Raw genomic sequence first — 21,046 nt, 5'->3', positions numbered from 1 at the left:
CTAAATGTTAGTTCCTTCCCATCTTATAAAATTGAATCTGAATAAATCATTTAGGGAAAAGCAACTATACATGAAATCCTTTCAGTTTTTTGAAGACCCCAGCAAAGAAATTCTTGGGTCCTTATTGAGAACTCATTTCTTCATGCTTTTCTTATTTCCTTTAATAATGACTTACTTTGCATTTCAGCTTAAGTGCTATGCTTAAAACCAAATAGGCAATTATTCTTCATTGTAGTCTAGAGAGATGAAAACTATTATGAAAACTCTAAATGTAATTGTTGCTAAAGCAGTTAAACATAAATCTGATAAAGCCACAGGTCCATTCTGCAGTTTTCCTTTGAATCATTAGATTAAAAAACTGAAAAATAAATGTTCTCTTTACTATTGAATGTAGTAAAAGTCATAGAACACAGGTAAGGAGGGCTATTTTAGTTTTGAATAATCTGGTTTAGTTTGAATGTTAATTAACCTGATTATTGGCCTGGCTGAGGAATGATATTTTAAATATTTTCCCCAGGTTGCTATTTTATCCCCTCCTTTTAGTGAATAGGGTCCCTTTTCTAGTTATACTAAAGACTTTTTTGAGAAGGACTTCTTAACTGGTCAGTAATTTTGGTTAGAAAAATGCTAGATGCGTTCTTTTAAATTGCTAAGTGCAGAGAATGAAAACTACATGTATGTGGGAGTGTTCATCTTTCTAGCCAATAATAACGAACTTTAGTTGCTAAACTCATAATTTAACATTTTGCTATCAAAGAGACATTGAAATTGTTGTGGTTGTGAATTTGTGTGGAATGTTAAGAAAGTCTGGATAGTGGAAAAGAAACCAAGAGTTTAGAAACCTGGGTTTGAGGTTTGGTACTAACTCACTCTGTCACTGTGGCCAAGACCCTTAACTTTGTTGGGCTTTAGTTTTCTCATAAAAAATGAGATTGGACTAAGTTTTCTGCTTGCCTAAGGACCGCTGTGATTCTAATTCTGTGACTGTGAAGTGAATAATGCTAGACTTTGTCTTGATGGGGGCTGTTAAGTCAATCCGTTCCCCGACGTGAATCCAGAACACAGCTTTATCAGGGTTTGTGAGAGACACACAGGTGCACAGGGCACTGCTCAACTGACTGAAGTAAGTTAAGATTTACACAGACTGCAGGTGAGTGATGGCCACATGCTTTACAAAGGGATTCCTGTCAGGATTATTTTAAATGATGATATGAAGCCCATTTTAAATGAGAAAATTTTCAGGAAAGTATTGAGGGACGGTGGCAGAAGCTTATCACCCAGATCTCCATCTCTGCTCTGCTACTTGCAGTAGCTGGTGACCAGCAGGGTCTCTCTGCAGCTCTCCTCATGCCTCTAAAACAAGGAGTGTGATTCCACAGCCAGTGCCGGGCCTGATTTCCAAGGGGAGCTTAACTGGGATGCAGGATATTACACTGATTCCCTTCTGTTTTTAGAACTTTTGATATTTAGGTGAAGAGGATTTTGGCCAAAAAGTTAAATCAAACTGATGACTTCCTTGACTTTTCTGATAGGTTCTGACCCCACACCGATGGAATAGAAAAGGTCCAAGATCACATTTTCATAATCTCTGCTCTGATCCCGGATAGCCCCCTACCCTGACTCTCCATGTCAGACCCTACCACTGCTGCTGCCAAATTTGACTTTAACTACTATGTATCTGAGAACTCTCCATTACCCTAAGAACCACAACCAAACATATACTGTTTTGATTTATTTCATTTACATGTTCTTTTAGGTAACATGTATACTCTTAATAGGGCTAATAAGAGATGAGTAATTTTATTTCACTTAAAATCTACTTAATATTTTCATGTAGGTGGATGTTATATTTATTTTAATATGTATTACAAATGGCTGTTGTAATGGCTCTTATTGCTACTTAAAATTACTTAGTTTTTTAAAAAAGTCAGGACTATTCTTAGGCTATAGTCTCAGTGCCCCAGCAATTTGTACATTTCTCACAGACATTAACAACTATTGATATAGTTAATTTGGCAATGACTCATTAAAGAAATATATTTACATTCTTGGGTCATCTTGAAAGCACCAATTTTAACTACAGCATTAACCTTCAGACACATTTTCTTCTCATTTATAATTAATAACTATATAGTAGAGTAAAATCTACAGTCTTGGGAACAAAGCCAAGTAAAATGAGAATGAAATGCCATCACCTCACTTTAAATCTTTCTGAGTCAGGAGCCGTTAGTTGGGGAAAGGGGAATTATGTCAAGAGGTAGGTGCCATCTTCCATCTGTGCCATAAGTCTGCGTTCCTTGTTTTCAATGATTTTTCTTGTGTTTGTTAGAGTATTATCTTCATTCATGTCTGAGGATGATGTTACTGAAAAAAATCACTTCCTTATTCTGGGATATACAGATATAGGTGTCAAATTTCATTAATGTTAACCTTCAGGGGTATTTTAAAATACTTTCACATAATACAAAAATATTATTGTGTAATAAATGTCATTCAAAATAGATTCAGATGACCTAGAAGAAATTTAAAAGAAACATTCTTCATTTATAGCATTTATATTAAATATAAGCTGTACTTTCCAGTGATAGACCCCAGGCCCAACATTTTAAAAAATATGGATAAAATCTAAAAGTGCTGATTTATATCACCATGTAACTGAGCCTCAGTTTACTCTTCTATAAACTGGGGGTTCAAATATCTGTCTCATAGGGTTGTCATGAGAATTAAATGAGCTCATGAATGTGATGTTCTCAGCATAGTGTCTGACACATAGCAAGTGCCTAATAAATTGTAAATGTTACTTATTAATTTTTAAGGGAATTTACTACTGTAATTTTTCTCTAAAGAAAGTTTTCTCCCCACTTTCTGTTTCTCTCCTGATTAGCTGTTACCTACCTGATGTTCCTCCTTAGCCATTAGTAAAATTGTGAATTTGGCAAAGGTAGAGTTAGGCTCCCCTTCCAAAATTTCTTTTTTTTTTTTTTTTAAATTTTTAAAAAATCTTACTTGATTTTGTTTGTTTTTTTGTTTTTTGAGACAGAGGCTCACTCTGTTGCCCGGGCTAGAGTGCCGTGGCGTCAGCCTAGCTCACAGCAACCTCAAACTCCTGGGCTCAAGCAATCCTTCTGCCTCAGCCTCCCGAGTAGCTGGGACTACAGGCATGTGCCACCATGCCCGGCTAATTTTTTTTTTCTGTATATTTTTAGTTGTCCAGATAATTTCTTTCTATTTTTTTAGTAGAGACAGGGTCTCACTCTTGCTCAGGCTGGTCTTGAACTCCTGACCTCGAGGGATCCTCCTGCCTCGGCCTCCCAGAGTGCTAGGATTACAGGCATGAGCCACCGCGCCCAGCCCCAAAACTTCTGGTCCCTGTGGGCACTTCTGAGTGCCCTCTCCTGGCACTTACCCCCACAGCCCTCATCTAGCACCCCTAAAAGGCCACCTTTCTGAAAGCTTTGGTCACGGCCAGCTTTCGCCACATCTCCTCCAGAGGTGTAGCAGATATTGGCTTAAGTGGCTCAGTTGAGGTTGCTCTCAATAGAGGAAAAGGACAGGGTTGAGACTCCTGAGGTCTTGGTTCTTAACCAGTTTGTTGATCGCCTATCTTAGACTGAGTTAATTCACTGCTTTTAGACCCTAAATCCACCCTCTGTGGGCTGTTGGGAAGACCAAATTATAATGTAAGTACATGCACTTGTGGAAAAGTCTGTGCAGACAATAGTTATTATGAAACCTACTCATCTTTCAAAATGCAACTCAAGCAACTGCTCTGTACAATTGGTGCTGACAGAATGCTGCCCCCAGCCCAGGTAGAATGGGTCATACTCTTCCTTGGGCCCCCCCGTCCACACCCTCTATCGCAGCATCTGTTAGCTTGCATTTCTGCCTCCATATGTTAGACATTCTTTGTTTTAAATTTATAGAACGTTTGTGATTTTTACACTCTCATACAACATACAGAACCAACCATGAGTCATGTTTCAAAATTGGTATCACTGATTGGTGCCATATACTATCATGTGTCATGTTCTACCGTGTTTCCAATAACCTCAAATTGTTCTTTTTCCCTCTGGTATGTTAAGGAGATATAATAATTTCAGGACTGGCATGTTTTGATGTGTAGGGAAGAGGGTCACATTTCCCCAGGGGATCCGCTGAAACTGTAAGACCATGTTCTCTTAAGATCTGAATACTCCGTGCCTAACACAGTATCTGACAGACAGCAGGAGCTTAACAACAGTTGAATAAATAAGTAAAATTCTTTAATAGGGGACTCAGAAGGATTAAGAACCTTCAAGATCTAAATGAGTCTCCAATAATAAAGATTCAGATTTTATGACAGGAGGTGAAGAAACAATTTAGAACCTGCTGGCACTCCACAAGTCACGCTGTATAGTGCGTTGGAACTCAGTATTGGTCTAAGTGCTTTTCCACAAAATAAGGCATGAGACTTTTATTCATTGTAGTTATTGACTCCTATGTAGACAAGAACTCTAAAAAGTACCCCTTGTCATCATTTATCTATGGTAGCAAGTCTCCTTTTAAAAAGATGGCAAAACATTTTGTTGTTGTAGTGTTCTTTCTATATTCAGATGTACAGTTTCCCTCTGTATATGTGGGAGATTAGACCAATACTGTATTTCCCATCAGCATCTGGTTGGAAAAAATCTGAGTATAAGTAGACCCACGCAGTTCAAACCAGTGTTGTTCAAGGGTCAACTGTACATGTTTTAACTATAGTAAACTTTGGTTTATGACTTTTGTTATCATGAATTTATTATGCATATGAATTCAAATAGATCAAACTCTTCCTGTGTTTTTTTTTTTTCTTCCCTCATTAGTCCTGTATGAAATAACATGAGTTCTAGTCTTCTGTAAATTTTTGTGATCTGGCTTCATAATAAAGCTTTATATGCTTTCTCATATAAAGCTTTCTTTATAATAAAGCTTTCTCACCATCTGGATCACCCTGGGGAAGAAGGGAGTATTGGACTTTGATTTTGCACATGATTTTAATGTTGCCTAATGGGAAATAGCTTCCTGTGTAGGTCAGTAATTTAAAGTTCAAATAGCCATAGACATCATATTTCATTGGGAGTTCATCCTACAGGTTCTGAATCAGTAAAGGAGTGAACTAAGGGGGTCTCAGGCAGAGGACCCCTCCTGCTGTTTCTCTGGGAGGTTAGGGAGTTTACTGTACTTAGTCCTAAATATTTCACGTGCAGAAAGAACTATATAAGTCCTAAATGTTAGTGGTGGGGGACATCTTTGGCAAGAAATACTGTCAATTTCTTACAGTCAGTGAATCAATTAAAGTTTGTGGTTGGCTTTTTTCTTTCTTTCCTTCTTTCTGTTAGAGAATAATCTGTTTATGGGAACTGTTTTGAGAATCTTGCTTTCCACATTGTAATCTCTGATTAAATCTCACTCAGCAGAGATATGATTTATATATCACAAATTCCCTCTCCCCCCAACCAAGATAAGAGATGCTCATCTGGGCACAGCATTTAGAAGCCTCACTCTAGCATCCCTCAGGGAACTCTCCTTGCTCTCTCTTCACCTCTGACTAGTTTATCACCCTTACCAAGTGTCCCCTGGCATTTGGTTGGGTAGAATTGTATCTCCCTTATTAGCTAAGCGTCTCCACTGAGGATCATTGCTCACCTGTATGCTCTATTCAGTTGTAAGTTGAATTACTTAAAAAATGCAAAAGTCTTCAAGTTTGTCTGATTTCTACTTTTTTTTTTAACATATAATGGATTCAAGGTTATCCCTGTAACAAATAAAGCTTTATTGTCTTCCCTGTAACAATGTCACTTTTACTCACTTGCATGGCATTGGAATAACCCTGACTGTGCCCAGGGAAGTGTATTAGGACTCTGTCATTTGTTGCAGAAGAAGGAAAAAAGGTCAAAGAGAACAGTGTTAGAGAATAAGCTCTTTGATCTAAATGTCTGTGTCTGTTTCTGTTACCCACACAGGGCCTAGCTAGCTTGATGCCTCACACATAGTAGGGGGCTCAATACATCTTTCCTGAATGAACTAAGGATGCAACCCAATGGGTTAATACATTCCAGGGACCATTATTCTGAGGAAGGGAAAAAATATTCTGCATTTTGGGGTTGTTTTAGCATCATATTAAAAAATGGATTTTGTTCTTGTAAAAGCCTTCCTATAGGTAGAAATTGAGTTGCACTTTGCTCACTGACAGGCCGTGTGACTGTCCAGACCCATTACATACAAGGGTCACTTTCATAATCCACCATCACAATATGCCTTCTGTTTTTCTGCCTAGGTGGTTGTGGTAAAATTGTCATCACAAGTTGTTGCCCTTAAGTCTAACATATTCTGAAGGGATAGGTGGCTGATACTGTCATTTAAGGACTAAGAAATATTTGTCTAGACATTTGATCCAATCTATATTTTTATTTAATGTGTAATTGGCGAGAAAATAGCAAAGACAAATTTAAATGCTTGCATCTCTAACCTTGTCACAGTGTCTGAGCATTCATTCATCATCATTATCTTGGATTCCTGCAGCCCGCAGACTTCATAGGAAAGCAAGCACTGAAACAGATTAAAGCCAAGGGGCTGAAACGAAGATTGGTCTGCCTCACCTTGGCAACAGATGATGTTGATCCGGAGGGAAATGAAAGCATCTGGTACAATGGCAAGGTGAGTACCGAGGACCTCACTGCCAGGGGACACGACATCTTCTGCAACAGAAACTCCCCTGTTCCTATATGTTTCCTTTTATACTCTTTTGCTATTAATTAATTAATTTATTAGAGGGATGACACACTGTTGATTTCTGAGCTGACATTGGAGAAACACAAAGCAATTAACTGAAAGGAAAATGAAATGCTGGTCATTTTTGGAAACATAAAATTCTGTATGTTGTGTTTAAAGAAAATAAACCCAAAGAGTAAAAAATACATTAGCCAATGAAGGAGGTACAATTTAGAAGGTAAAATGATCCATTTGCTTGCCACCTCCATATCTGTAAATGCAAAAGATGGGTTTTATAAAAGAATTTGGCCTTTTGATTTGGCTTCCCATGGATCTTTCAGAAGGAGGCAATTAGCATATTAACAGAAAAAAATGCCAAAGGAAAATATCTGTGACAATAGAGAGTAGGACTTTAGAGAGTACAGTGAAAAGTGGAAACCATTTGATTCCTCAGGAAGAGTAAAATTATCTTCTTCTCACTTTGGAATATTACTTTTCATTCTATCTGTACTCACTAAGCCCAGGTTAGTCAGATAACTTAGCAGCAGGACTTCATTTTCTCCACTTTTTGTCACTATTTGTAAAACGCAATTGGGCTGCCATGTGGATCTGTTTTGGCTGGTGTTATCAGGCAGATGTGGGACACCTGCCTTACACCATGGGCGGGGACAGGCCCTGCAAGGCTCATCAGAGCAGCTGTTCCATATTGAACAGGGTCAGCTTGGTCAATACCCAAGACTCAGCGATTCTGTGCCTGGGTTTATTCTCATTTACTGCAGCCTGCTTGATATTGTTTCCATTTTCTCCATCTCTTCAGTAACAAAAAGAGTGCTAGCAGTGGGGAAAGCCAGTGGTGTCAAATCACAGCCTTTGGATGACTAAAAAATTAGCAACTTGGGCTAAGGCCTGGGCCAGTTTGATGTAGAACTGACATCTCCTGAGTTCTTACTATATACCAGGTATTTTTCACATACTCTCTCATTTAATTTTATAGCACCCTGGCCAGATATGTATGATCATCTCCATTTTAAAGATGAGACTTTGGAGGCTCAGAGAGGTTAAGTAACCACAGCTAGTGGTTGATGTAGCTGATTTCCAACCCAGGTCTAGTTGGACTGTGAATTTCTGGTCCTTTCTTCTAAGGCATGCTGAGTACTCCTGCCTGTTCTCTTTTCTGCCTCCACTGATGTTCCCCTGTAGTCTCTTAAGAATCTAATCATATGCTCATAATTGTACATCTGAGTAGTGGGTGGATGGATGTTATCAGGCTCTGTGAAGCCAACAGACTTTTCTCAGATCTCAAGTTCTTCACCTGTCAGACTTGACAGACCGACCTCTACTTCCTTCTGAAACTGGGCTGAGTTTGCTCTTCTGTTTGAACTGTTCCTACTTTCCTCCTTGTTTTCTCTTTCTGTTCTATATCTCTGGTTCAGTTCTCTTTTCTTAATATATATTCCTCCTCCAATTTCAGATTTGCCCACAATTTACAAGAATTCTACTGATAACCAGCTCTGCCATTAACTAACTGCCTGACCTATTCCTGACCTGATCTCTGGGCCTCAGTTTTCTCATCTATAAAATGGAGACATTGGAAGAGATAATGTCTAAAGATCTTTCTATTCTAATTAACTTTTTTCTCAAGTTGTTACATTTCCCCCATTTCATCTTTCCGCTGTTTTACATTCCTCACTCTATTACCGTCCAGCTTTCTCAGTACTTCCTAATGCAGCCTGTACTTATCCTTCCACCAACATTCTGTTTCACTTAGCCATGGAGTGAAAGAGATATTATGTTATATTACTCTACATGCAACTCCCACATCAACCACGATCAACTGACAGATTTTTAGCAATCTTAAACATGATGATGCCCAAATTAAAGTTTAAAAAACCCTGAAAAATCCAAGTTCCATTTTAAAATTTTATTTCCTTTGCCCTGTGTGTACACTGAGTTTGCATGCTGTATGTTTCATCTTTCCTACCACATGCCATCTGCTTATAGAGTTGCTAATCGAATTATAGGATTATACCTCTGGGATTTCCTAATGTGCACTTGCCGGCTCTTTGATGCTGAGTAGGGTCATCATTTTATCATGTAAATGGTCCTCTTTTTGATCTTTTTCAGGGGCCCTCCTTTGATCCTCTTTATACTCTGGAATGATAGGGAATATTTTTTGCTTTTTATTTCCCGACTTTGTCCTGATGTGTGTTGCTTTTGGTATTTGGTATTTTATTCTGCAAATATTCCCAGTGCTGGCGATAGGGTCCAAATTTATTCATTTATTCAACATATTTTTACTGAGTATCTACTATGTGCCAACACTATTCTAGGCACTGGGGATACAGCAGTGAACAAAATAGACAAGAATCTCTGTCCTCGCGGAGTTTACATTCCAGGGGAAAGAGAGATAATGAACAAAATAAATAAAGTATGATATATGCCATGTCAGATGGCAATGAATGCCCTGAGGAAAAGTAAAGTCCAACTGGCAGTGCTAGAGAGATTATAATTTTAAATGAGGTTTAATTTTTTAAAATCAAGGCGTAAGGCTGGTCATGAGAAGGGTTTGTTTTTTGTTTGTTTATTTTTTTGAGACAGTCTCATTCTTTTGCCCGGGCTAGAGTGCAGTGGCATCAGCCTAGCTCACAACAACCCTCAAACTCCTGGGCTCAAGTGATCCTCCTACCTCAGCTTCTGGAGTAGCTGGGACTACAGGCATGTGCCACCCTACCTGGCTAACTTTTTCTATTTTTAGTAGAGACGGGGTCTTGCTCTTGCTCAGGCTGGTCTCAAACTCCTGAGCTCAAGCGATCCTCTCTCCTTGGCCTTCCAGAGTGCTAGGATTACAGGTGTGAGCCACCACACCCAGCTGGGAAGGGTTTTCATTATGTTTCGTGGTTAAGTTATAAAAGAAGCTCAGCTGGGAAGGAAGTTTTGAAGAAGAGGTTTGTGGGGGAGTTGGAAGGTTTCGAAGGTTTCCTTTTTCATTATGTATAAACTAAAACACACAGGGACATCCAAAGAAAAACATGATACATCATCCAACTTAAATTATGTTAACTTCCTTCAAAGGCCATTTGCCATATTGTCTTCTATAAGTCTGTTAGAGACTTCTCATAATTTAAGAGAGGAATGAGAAAGGGTTAAAAATAAATGAGAATTATTTACATTGGTAAAAAAGACAGTCAATGTTCGATTGAACAAAGAATAAGAATCCACCAGGCATAGGGTGGGGACAGGTTATTCTTACAGTTCACTGAGCAAAAAGAAGGAATGGATTAATTGAACCTGGAAGATTTTAAGGTAGGACTATTTAAAATTTATGCACAGGAAAACATTTCTCTGGAGATTTAGTAATAAGATAAAAGGAAAAGACTTCTAAAATACCCTGGGCTGCTAACCCCTGGATTAGAGACAGATTAAAGTAGAAATGAAAGGAAATTCTAGCAGAAAGCAAAGCATATTTTAAAAATAGCACTCACAAAATAAGGACTCTATTTCTTTAGGTAATTAATGCAGAAATGACTGCAAGATGAATTACTGCTGGGATGTTAGGAGGTGGGAAGGGCTGAGGAAATGGTGCATGTTGTCTCTGAAGGGCAATTGTGGGCTTTTGACGCAGTGAGTCAGGGGATCGCACCCGGAGACTTGCTCAGCTCCTTCCCTGTTTTCTCAAGACAGGGCACAAAGAGCTAATCGTGTTAACTCTCCTAGGGCTCCAAACCCAAAACTCGGTTTTACAGACTGGGACGTGAAACCAAGGTTACCAAGAAAGCCTTTCAAATGCAATGATCCAACCTCCCTGATCCTATTCCCTGCCTATAACAATAAACTATGATCTAAAAAAGAAAAGCAATTTTAAAGCATGTGTTATACCTTGATAGTTATGATCTGCCAAAGAGAAGCTTTTACTAACGAATGTATTCAAGTTTGTTGTTGTTTTTAATCAATCAGTTCTCAGCAGAATAAGTTTGGAAATCATATGGAGAGCTTCTGATTTGGGGTTTCAAAGAGATAATTAAAAAATGGGACTACAGAGATAGGAGTCTACATTTAAAGTCATAAATGTGTTAGCGTCTCAAAGATTAGAAATGTTATAGTAGGACTGTTGACTGTCGTGAACTGTTTGCTGAGGCAGCTGAACAATCACCAGGCTGAGTCATGTCCATGAACATTTTGAACACCAGCTCTGAGCAGTCACTGCGCTAGACAGTGGGGCTGGAAGGAATAGTGCAACATTGTGTGGCCAGGAGAAGCCATTTTGAGCAGGGGCATATATCATTTTCTGTTTTGTTGTCTTCCATTTATTTTTTTTCTATGCAGTATTTTGACTTGACAATTTTTCAAATTTTCTGCTTTTCCTTCTCTTTCATGTTTTCCTTTAAATATGGTTTCCATGAACCCTCTTATCTTCTAATCAGGCTTGTTATGTAGATTTTTTTTTTGATGGCATAAAACCTTTGTTTTCATCTCCTGAGTTTTGATTCTTTATTTAATATTGTTCTCTGTTTTGCCATCCGAAGTTACCTTATTTCATCCTCTTTAGTTTTCATTGTTTGCTTCTTTATTCATCCCTAATGCTATGTCTTTCCTCATCCTGGAAGAGTTCATCCCACATCTCTGCCAACCTAATTATACTCACCTTCAAAGTATAGAAGAAATTTGTTTTGTTTTGTTTTGTTTTGTTTTGTTTTTGTTTTGCAATGAGATCTCTCTACATTTCCCAGGCTGGACTTGAACTCCTGGGCTCAAGCAATCCTCCCACCTCAGCCTCCCAAGTAACTGGGATTATAGGTGTGCCCCACCACATCCAGCTCTTGGCTCACTTACTAATCTTCATGTATAATGCTGCAGCTTCCTGATTACATTTTCTTGTATCTCTTTGTTAATTCCCCAATTAGGCTGTAAGGGCAGGTACCAGGACTCCTCTCATTTCTCTAGAGTGCCTAGCAAAATATTTTGTACGTGGTATCACTAAAAGCATTAAAGTTGCCATTTATTTAAGTGGCTTACAATTGCCAGGAATAACTGTTAAATATTAGATATACTACATATAGTCTTTCATATAGAATGTTTACTTCACACTGACTACTGATACATTAATAAATAGTTTAATTCTGCACTATTTTGGCAGGTCATTTTCTAAACCCCATCAAGGACAGTTGACTAAGTCTGCATTTGGATTTTTAGATCCTCCCTCCTCTTATCTACTATTGCCATGCTAGTTTGATGACAGAGGAGAGGGTTTTTTTTAAGTTTAAAATGAAGATATCCCAGTCTTGCTCCTATCAGATCTCTTGGTAACTGAGCAAAATAGTGCTAGGTGTTAAGAAACTAAGTGTTATTACTTAAAAAATGAGAAGTTTCAGAGTAATACAGATGTGTACCTTGAGAATTATTTTTAATTTGTAAACTTTCATTAATCTTCTCAAAATGTGAAATTTTCCTCCTGTGTCTCTAGTGTTATCCCAAATGACAGCATTTCATAAAAATTTCATACTGTAAGTTGACTCGATAGTTTAGGTTTTTTTCAGCTGGAGATGAGGAGCACAGAGCTGTGACCAAGATACTGGAGATTGTTGGGTCTTGTTTTCCAGGTGGTTGGCAACACAACATCTGGAAGCTACAGTTACAGCATCCAGAAAAGTCTGGCTTTTGCGTATGTCCCTGTGGAACTAAGTGATGTGGGACAGCAAGTGGAAGTGGAACTACTGGGCAAAAATTACCCAGCAGTCATCATACAAGAACCCTTGGTATTGACAGAGCCAACCAGAAACCGGCTTCAGAAAAAAGATGGAAAGGACAAAATTTGAAAAAGACCCTTAGCAATCAATTCAATTATAGTTCCTATATGACTATATTTGAAATTATTATAATTGGTTTTCAGGGAAACAGAGGAAAGCAAGAATTCATTTCAAAATCATCAAAATCTAGATTTAGAATCTTAACAAAACCTTTCTCTTCATTGTTTTCTAAGAAAGATAAAATAATGGATTAGTGACTTACATTGTTCTTTCAAATGAAGAAATTTGAAATGAATGTTTTTTATTACCCCCATATTACTCAATCAGCAAAACATTTAGGTGTTTGCTAATATACAATCATTATTATAACTGAATTTAAAGGACATTACCTAATTTTAGTAAAAATGGATATGATTCTTGATAGCTGAAAACAAATTAATAAATTATCTTTTATATAAAAACAAATACAATACTGTTGATGGATTTACTTCACTGAGAAATCTTTCCTTAGGTGGTATTAATTTTAATTTTTCATAATATATCTATGATGAGAACAGTAAATTTTAACATCAGTATATAACTAACATTTTTCTTCAATTCTCTGAAATATGTACTATTTTCTTAATGACTTCCCTGAAAGCACCTTTATAGGACATTAGTATTGTCCTTTCAAAAGTTGTTTTAGAAGAGAAGTTACAAAAAAAAACAGTCTTCTAAAAAAAGCGGTACTTGTAAACCTTCAGAAATGAAGCTGAAACATAAACAGATTGTGCCAGTACAAACACAGTTTGAATACTGAGCACCTCTCTTTGGAACAGAATTAACGCAAGTTGACATCACATGGTACTGTTGTGAATATCATTTCGCAAAGCATTTGACAAAGCAGGTTAAACAAAAACTTAAGAGCTGACAGGATTGTCCTTAGCTCTATGTACCGTGAGAAAAAAAAAATCTACTTAGAAATAATTCTTTGATATGCTTCTTGAAATTATTTGGGTTTAGTTGACTGAATAAATAAATTTTTTTTTGTAAAAGGTGGTTTTTCATTTATAATTAATTTATACACACACATTTGTTACACATTTATTGAACTTTTCCTAAGTATTAAAAAAACCTCAATGTGAAGCATGATAAGATTCTGTAATTAGAGTAAACTTTAAAATGATTTGTGAACTTGTAAGTTTTGAAATGGTGCCAAGTTTACATTTTAAATGTTTTATAACAGTAATGATGTATTAGAACTCTTCAAGATGCCGTTTATTTCTGTTTGGTATATCCTTTTACATAAGAAAAGAGAGGAATCCCCTATCTTGAATATTTCCTAACTATCTTGAATATTATGTAGGCTCTCTGTCCCAGTTCCCATTCTGGGTGCCGGTTAAAGCCTTTGTCTGGGAATTGGGAGATCTGCTTCTCATTCTCTGTCTTTCTTAGTCCTGTGACTTTAGGATGGTTACTTACTATCTCTGAGTTCTTCCTCTGTGAAATAGTAATAGGTTTAGACTCTCCCAGTCTTTTGCATACTATAATGTCAAGAAGAAATAATAAAAGGTCAGCACTGAATTCATGTCATAAAGTTAATACAGCACTAAAAACAATAAATAAGAAGAGCACATTTAGATGAATATTAAACTTTTAAGGAAATTCTACCCACAGCATAAAAGAAGTCTACTTCCTAATTTCCTTAAGATTGTTCCCTCTTTTGTTGTATGTTAGGTGCTATTAGGTTTTGGAGGTCACATCAGCACCCCCATGCCCACCGGGCTGTTGTTCTGGCCTCAGCACCAGGTTTAGCATCCACTGACCAAGGACCTGCAACACAACTTGTCCATGGAAAGAGGAGCTGAGTCAACCAGATTTCTTCCATGGGAACTTGAACTATGAACCATCAGAAAATAAGCTGATTAGTACTAAAAGCTGAGGCTGCAAAGATGCACAGAAAGAAAAGCCATGAAGCCTAGGAGCAATGAGTGCTCCCCAAAAGGAGCAAGGTCCCGAGAGAGATAGGGAGAGTGAAAGGTCAGTTCCTGAAGCTTTCGGCTCCTCATGGCTTCTTGGCCAGTCCTTGAGTAAGAACCTTGACTTAAAAGAGCCCAAGTAAAACCACTAGTTTCTGGAAAGTGGACCATACACTGAGAGAGGCCTCAAAGGAATGGGCTCAGGATTAGTGTCAGCCTTGAACAGCCAACAACCAGAATGCTTGAAAGTACTCTAGTGATGTGCAGAAGCCTGTGCCTACAGCTCAGAAAAAACATTCTCTAGAATGTGATGATGAATGATAGGTGCTTTCTTCCCCTGAAAATACACAAGGGTTGGAAAACCCTGTAGACTTTTCAGCTGAGACCTTACAAGCCAGAAGGGACTGGGGCCCCATTCTCAGTCTTCTCAAATAGAATAATGGCCAGCCTAGAATTTTATATCCTGAAAAACTAAGTTTCTGATATGAGGGAGAAATAAATACTTTCTTAGACAAACAAACACTGAGGGAATTTGTCAAGACCAGACCTGTCCTGCAGGAAGTACTCAGAACTGCATTATACACAGATCAGCCTAATAGACACTCACCAGTGTAAAATCACCCAAAAGCTAAAGGTCAGAGCCCAGATACTACAATGGCTCAAGAAGTAAAACAAAGCAATAAAGATCTACTCAACAGGATGAACAGAAATCCACCCCACTTATCAATTCTTTCAATAAATATGAATGGCTTGAAATCCCCACTCAAGAGACATAGGCTGGCTGAATGGATAAAAAAATAAAAGCCAAGGATCTGCTGTCTCCAGGAAACACATGTAACCCACAAGGACCCATTCAGACTCCAGGTGAAGGGATGGACAACAATATTCCATACAAACAGAAACCAAAAGAAAGCTGATGTATCCATCCTCATATCAGATAACATAGACTTTAAATCAACAAAAGTAAAGAAAGACAAAGGTGGTCATTATATAATGGTGAAGGGAAAAATTCAAGAAGAAGACATAACAATCCTAAATATTTATGCACCTAACTCAGGTGTGCCCAGATTCATAAAGCGAACCCTACTTGATTTAAACAAAATGATAAACAGTAGCATCATAATAGCCAGGGACTTCAACATCCCACTGACAGAAGGGGATAGATCCTCCAAGCAAAAAATAAACAAAGAAACAATGAACTTAAATGGGACTCTAGAACAAATAGGCCTAACAGACATTTACAGAACATTCTACCCTAAAACTACCAAATATATGTTCTTCTCATCAGTTCATGGAACATTCTCTAAGACTGATCATATCCTAAGCCACAAAACTTCCAACAAATTAAAAAAAACAGAAATTATACTATGTATCTTCTCAGACCACAGTGGAATAAAATTAGAAATCAATTCCAGCAGAAACACTCAACTCTACACAAAGTCATGGAAATTAAACAAGCTATTGCTGAAAGATTATTGGGTCAAGAGGAAATTAAGGTAGAAATCAAAAGATTTTTCAAACTAAGTGACAAAGGGGACACAAGTTATCAAAATCTGTGAGATTCAGCAAGAGCAGTCCTAAGAGAAAAATTCATAGCTTTTTTTTTTTTTTTTTGTTGAGACAGAGTCTCACTTTGTTGCCCAGGCTAGAGTGAGTGCCGTGGCGTCAGCTTAGCTCACAGCAACCTCATACTCCTCGGCTTAAGCGATCCTCCTGTCTCAGCCTCCCGAGTAGCTGGGACTACAGGCATGCGCCACCATGCCCGGCTATTTTTTTCTATATATATTTTTAGCTGTCCATATAATTTCTTCCTATTTTTAGTAGAGATGGGGTCTCGCTCTTGCTCAGGCTGGTCTCGAACTCCTGACCTCGAGCGATCCACCTGCCTCGGCCTCCCAGAGTGCTAGGATTACAGGCGTGAGCCACCGCGCCCGGCCAAAAATTCATAGCTTTAAATGCCTACATCCAAAAGACAGAAAGATCACAAATCAACAATCTAATGAATCTCAAGAAATTGGAAAAGGAAGAACAAACCAATCCCAAACCCAGCAGAAGAAAAGCAATAACTAAGGTCAGAGCAGAACTAAATGAAATTGATAACAAAAGAACTATACAGCAGATTAATGAAACAAAAAGTTGGTTTTTTTGAAAATTGACAGTCCTCTTGCTAGATTAACCAGAAACAGAAAAGAAAGGACACTAATAAGTTTAATTAGAAATGGAAAAGGAGATATTACAACTGATACCTCAGAAATACAAAATATCATCTCTGAATACTATAAAAACCTCTATGCACAAAAGCTTGAAAACATTGAGGAAATGGACAAATTCTTGGAAACACACACCCTCCCTAGGCTCAATCAGGAAGAAATAGAACTCCTGAACAGACCAATATCAAGTAATGAAATTAAAGCAGCAATAAAAAAATCTCCCAACAAAAAAAGTCCCAAACAAGATGGTTTCACAGCTGAATTTTATCAGACCTACAAAGAAGAACTGATACCTATACCACACAAATAACATCAAGAAGGAAGGAATCCTCCCCAACTCATTCTACAAAGCCAATATCACTTTTATTTTTTTGGTAGAGATGGTGTCTCACTCTTGCTCAGGCTGGTCTTGAACTCCTGAGCTCAAGCAATGCTCCTGCCTCGGCCTCCCAGAGTGCTAGGATTACAGATGTGAGCCACTGTGCCCAGCCCCAATATCATCTTGATACCAAAGTCGGGAAAGGACATAACAAAAAAGAAAACTACGGACCAATATCCCTTATCAATATAGATGCAAAAATTTTCAAGAAAATTCTAGCAAACCAAATTCAGCTGGACATCAAAAAATAATCCACCATGACCAAGTGGGCTTCATCCCAGAGATGCAAGGCTGGTTCATCATATGCAAATCTGTAAATGTGATTCACCACATAAATAGAAGTAAAAACTAAGACCATATGATCCTCTCAATAGATGCAGAAAAAGCATTCAACAAAATTCAGCACCCTTTTATGATAAGCAGTCTTAACAAAATAGGCATAGATGGAACATACCTGAAAATTATAAAAGCCATAAACAACAAACCCACAACCAACATCACACTGAATGGGGAAAAATTGAAAGCATTCCCACTTGGAACTGGAACCAGACAAGGCTGCTCACTGTCACCACTTCTATTCAACATAGTGCTGCCAGAGCAATCAGGCAAGAAAAGGAAATCAAAGGTATCCACATGGGGAAAGAAAAGGTCAAACTGTCACTCTTCACCGATGATATGATCTTATATCTAGAAAACTCCAAAGATTCTGCCAAGAGATTCCTGGAATTGATAAATAAATTCAGTAAAGTCTCAGGCTATAAAATCAATGTACACAAATGAGTAGCATTCCTATACACCAACAACAATCAAACTGAGAATCAAATTAAAGACTCAATACCTTTCACAGTAGCAACAAAGAAAATAAAATACCTAGGAATATATTTAACCAAGGAGGTAAAGCCCTCTACAGGGAGGACTATGAAACACAGAGCAAGGAAATTGCAGAGGATGTAAACATATGGAACAACATATCATGCTTATGGATTGGCAGAATCAACATTGTTAAAATGTCTGTACTACCCAAAATAATTTATAGATTCAATGCAATCCCCATTAAAGTGTCATTTTTTGCAGATCTAGAAAAAATAATTCTATGCTTTATATGGAAACAGAATAGCCAAGGCAACCTTAAGCGAAAAGAACAAATTGGGAGGCATCACTTTACCAGACTTTAAGCTATACTACAAGGCTATAGTAACCAAAACAGCATGGTACTGGCACAAGAACAGAGACCTAGACCAATGGATCAGAACAGAGAATGCAAATATAAAAACCCTCATCAGATTTCCATCTGATCTTTGACAAAGCAGACAAAAACATACACTGGGGAAAAGAATCCCTATTCACTAACTGGTGCTGGGAAAATGGGATAGCCACATGTAGAAAACTGAAACAGGATCCACACCTCTCACCACTTACAAAAATTAATTCACGGTGGATAACAGACTTAAACCTAAGGCAGGTAACTATTAGAATTCTAGAAGAAATGTTGGAAAAACTCTTACAGATATTGGCCTAGGCAAAGAATTTATGAAGAAGACCCCAAAGGTAATCATAGCAACAACAAAAATAAGTAAATGGGACTTGATTAAATTAAAAAGCTTCTGCACAGCCAAGGAAACAATCAATAGAGTGAATAGACAACCTACAGAATGGGAGAAAATATTTGCATGCTACACATTTGATTAAGGGCTAATAACCAGAATCTACAAATAACTCCAGCAAATCAGCAAGAAAAAAACCAAACAACCCCATTAAAAAGTGGGCAAAAAACATGAACAGAAGCTTTTCAAAAGATAGACTAACGGACAATAAACATTTGAAAAACTACTCAGTATCTCTAATCATCAGGGAAATGCAAATCAAAACCACAATGAGATATCACCTAACTCCAGTGAGAATAGCTTTTACCAAAAAGTCCCAAAATAACAGATTCTGGCATGGATGTGGAGAGAAAGGAACACTTATACACTGTTGGTGGGACTGCAAACTAGTACAACCTCTATGGAAAGTTGTATGGAGATACCTCAAAGAACTAAAAGTAGACCTACCATTTCATGTAGCAATTATTGGGTATTTACCCAAAGGCAAAAAAGTCATTTTATCGAAAAGACTTACCCTCAAATGTTTATAGCGGCACAAATCACAATCACAAAGATTTGGAAACAACCCAAGTGCTCATCAATACATGAGTGGATTAATAAAATGTGATATATGTATACCATGGAGTACTACTCAGCCATATAAAATGGTGAATTAATACCTTTTGTAACAACCTGGATGGAACTGGAGACCATTCTTCTAAGTGAGGTATTGCAAGAATGGAAAAACAAATATCAGATGTACTCACTATTAAATTGGAACTAATCAATCAACACTTGTGTGCACATATGGTAGTAAAACGCAACAAAAATCAAGCAGGTACAATGAGGAGCAGGGGATGAGTAAATTCACACCTAGTGGGTACAGTGCACACTATTTGGGTGATGGGCACACTTACAACTTTGACTTAAACTGTACAAAAGCACTTCATGTAACCAAAATGTTTATACCCACGTAATATTCTGAAACTAAAAAAAAAAAAAAAAAAAGAAAAGAAAAAAGAAAGAAAGGTGAAAGGACCTCAAAAACATTTTTTTGTAAGTCTGGTTTATGACCTTACAGGCCTTTAAGAAGACCCTCTCCTCCTCACTTAGATATAGTAAGAACAAATCCATCCCTAATAGTTTCTAGAACTGAATGTATCATGAAAATAACTTAATAGCTGGCATCTAAATTAACAAAGTTTGAGTCTTCTTTATGATGTTCAAGTCTATGTCCTTCTGGACTGTTTAGAGTAGTAATGGGGCAATGAGTAATACCAACCACAATTTACCACATATAGTTAGTGAACTTCAGGTTTTCTCTCTGAAGAAACACCTCTTACCATGCTTATCTCTCTATCTTCTCTTCCTCTACCCCAACGGCATTAGACATTTAGAGATAAAGTGTTTAAAATTGCTTAGTCTTTGTATGCAATATTTATCATATTCAATGGCATTGAAACAAAAACGGTTGGCGAGAAGCACTGAAACCCAGGAATCCTGACTTCTGAGTATAACCTGTAGCCAGTCAGCACAAGCCAAGAACTAAGGGCTCTGCAAAGTACAGAAATCAAGAGGCATAGCATTAGCGTCTATGAGAGTCTCTTAGTACATGGCCTTTAGGTTTTATTAATACAAATTTGTTCATAGCTGAAGACTTACTCTTGGCATTCTGTTCTCATTTATAATGAATTTTCCTTTTTGTTTAAATGTATATTATATTATTACCACTATTATTGATATCAGAAAGAAATGATACATGCACAAAGTTTACCATTTAGAAGGTATTAAATGGTATATGGAGAAAAGTTAGTCTCTTTCTCATTCCTGTCCCCAATCAACCAGTTTATCAAGAGACAACCAATGTTATAATTTCTTCTGTATCTTTCTTGAGATACTCTATAAATATGCAAGCACCTCTCCCTATATACACACACACACATATATATATTTCTGCACACACATATATTTTTAAGCAAATGAAAGCACACCAATCATGTTTTTTGCCTAACTTTTAGAAATTAATGGTATATTGAGATTATTCCATATCATCCTTTTAAATGATTGCTGAGTATTCCATAACTAGTTTAACCAGGCCCTATTATTAGCCTTTTTCTATTACAAATAAGGCTAAAATGAACATCTTGTTGTATATGGTATTTCTCACATTGAGTATATCTACAGGATAAATTTCTAGAACTGGAATTGCTGGATTAAAGTGTATGTGCATTTTGATAGATGTGCAAAATTGTTTTCTTTAGAGGTTGTACCAAATTTCATTTCTGTGATGAATGCATAAGAGGGCTTGTTTCTTTACACGCTCCCCAAAGCAGTGAGTTATCACTAGTATTAGGGGTTTGTTATTGAAGTTTCTATTTGAATTCCTCTTTCTGAGTGAGGTTCAGCATCTATTCATATATTTACTGGCCACTTATATTTCCTT

The 21,046-nt window shown here is 37.4% G+C and overlaps 1 protein-coding gene across 1 annotated transcript in view; it reads left to right on the top strand.

The window, feature by feature from the left end:
* The window catches only part of DMGDH (dimethylglycine dehydrogenase), a 59,694-nt gene extending 46,439 nt beyond the window's left edge, over positions 1-13,255 (top strand). Inside the window, exons 15-16 of the mRNA XM_069492378.1 lie at positions 6,541-6,675; positions 12,327-13,255. Coding sequence (XP_069348479.1) covers positions 6,541-6,675; positions 12,327-12,542 — 351 coding nt within the window. The 3' untranslated portion in view covers positions 12,543-13,255. The remainder of the gene's footprint in view (positions 1-6,540; positions 6,676-12,326) is intronic.
* Positions 13,256-21,046: the final 7,791 nt, after the last annotated feature.

The sequence above is a fragment of the Eulemur rufifrons genome, chromosome 17 (assembly GCF_041146395.1).
Source record: "Eulemur rufifrons isolate Redbay chromosome 17, OSU_ERuf_1, whole genome shotgun sequence".
Taxonomy (NCBI): Eukaryota; Metazoa; Chordata; class Mammalia; order Primates; family Lemuridae; genus Eulemur; species Eulemur rufifrons.
Note: the sequence above shows the minus strand (reverse complement) of the source record. Positions and strands in the feature narration are given on the sequence as shown.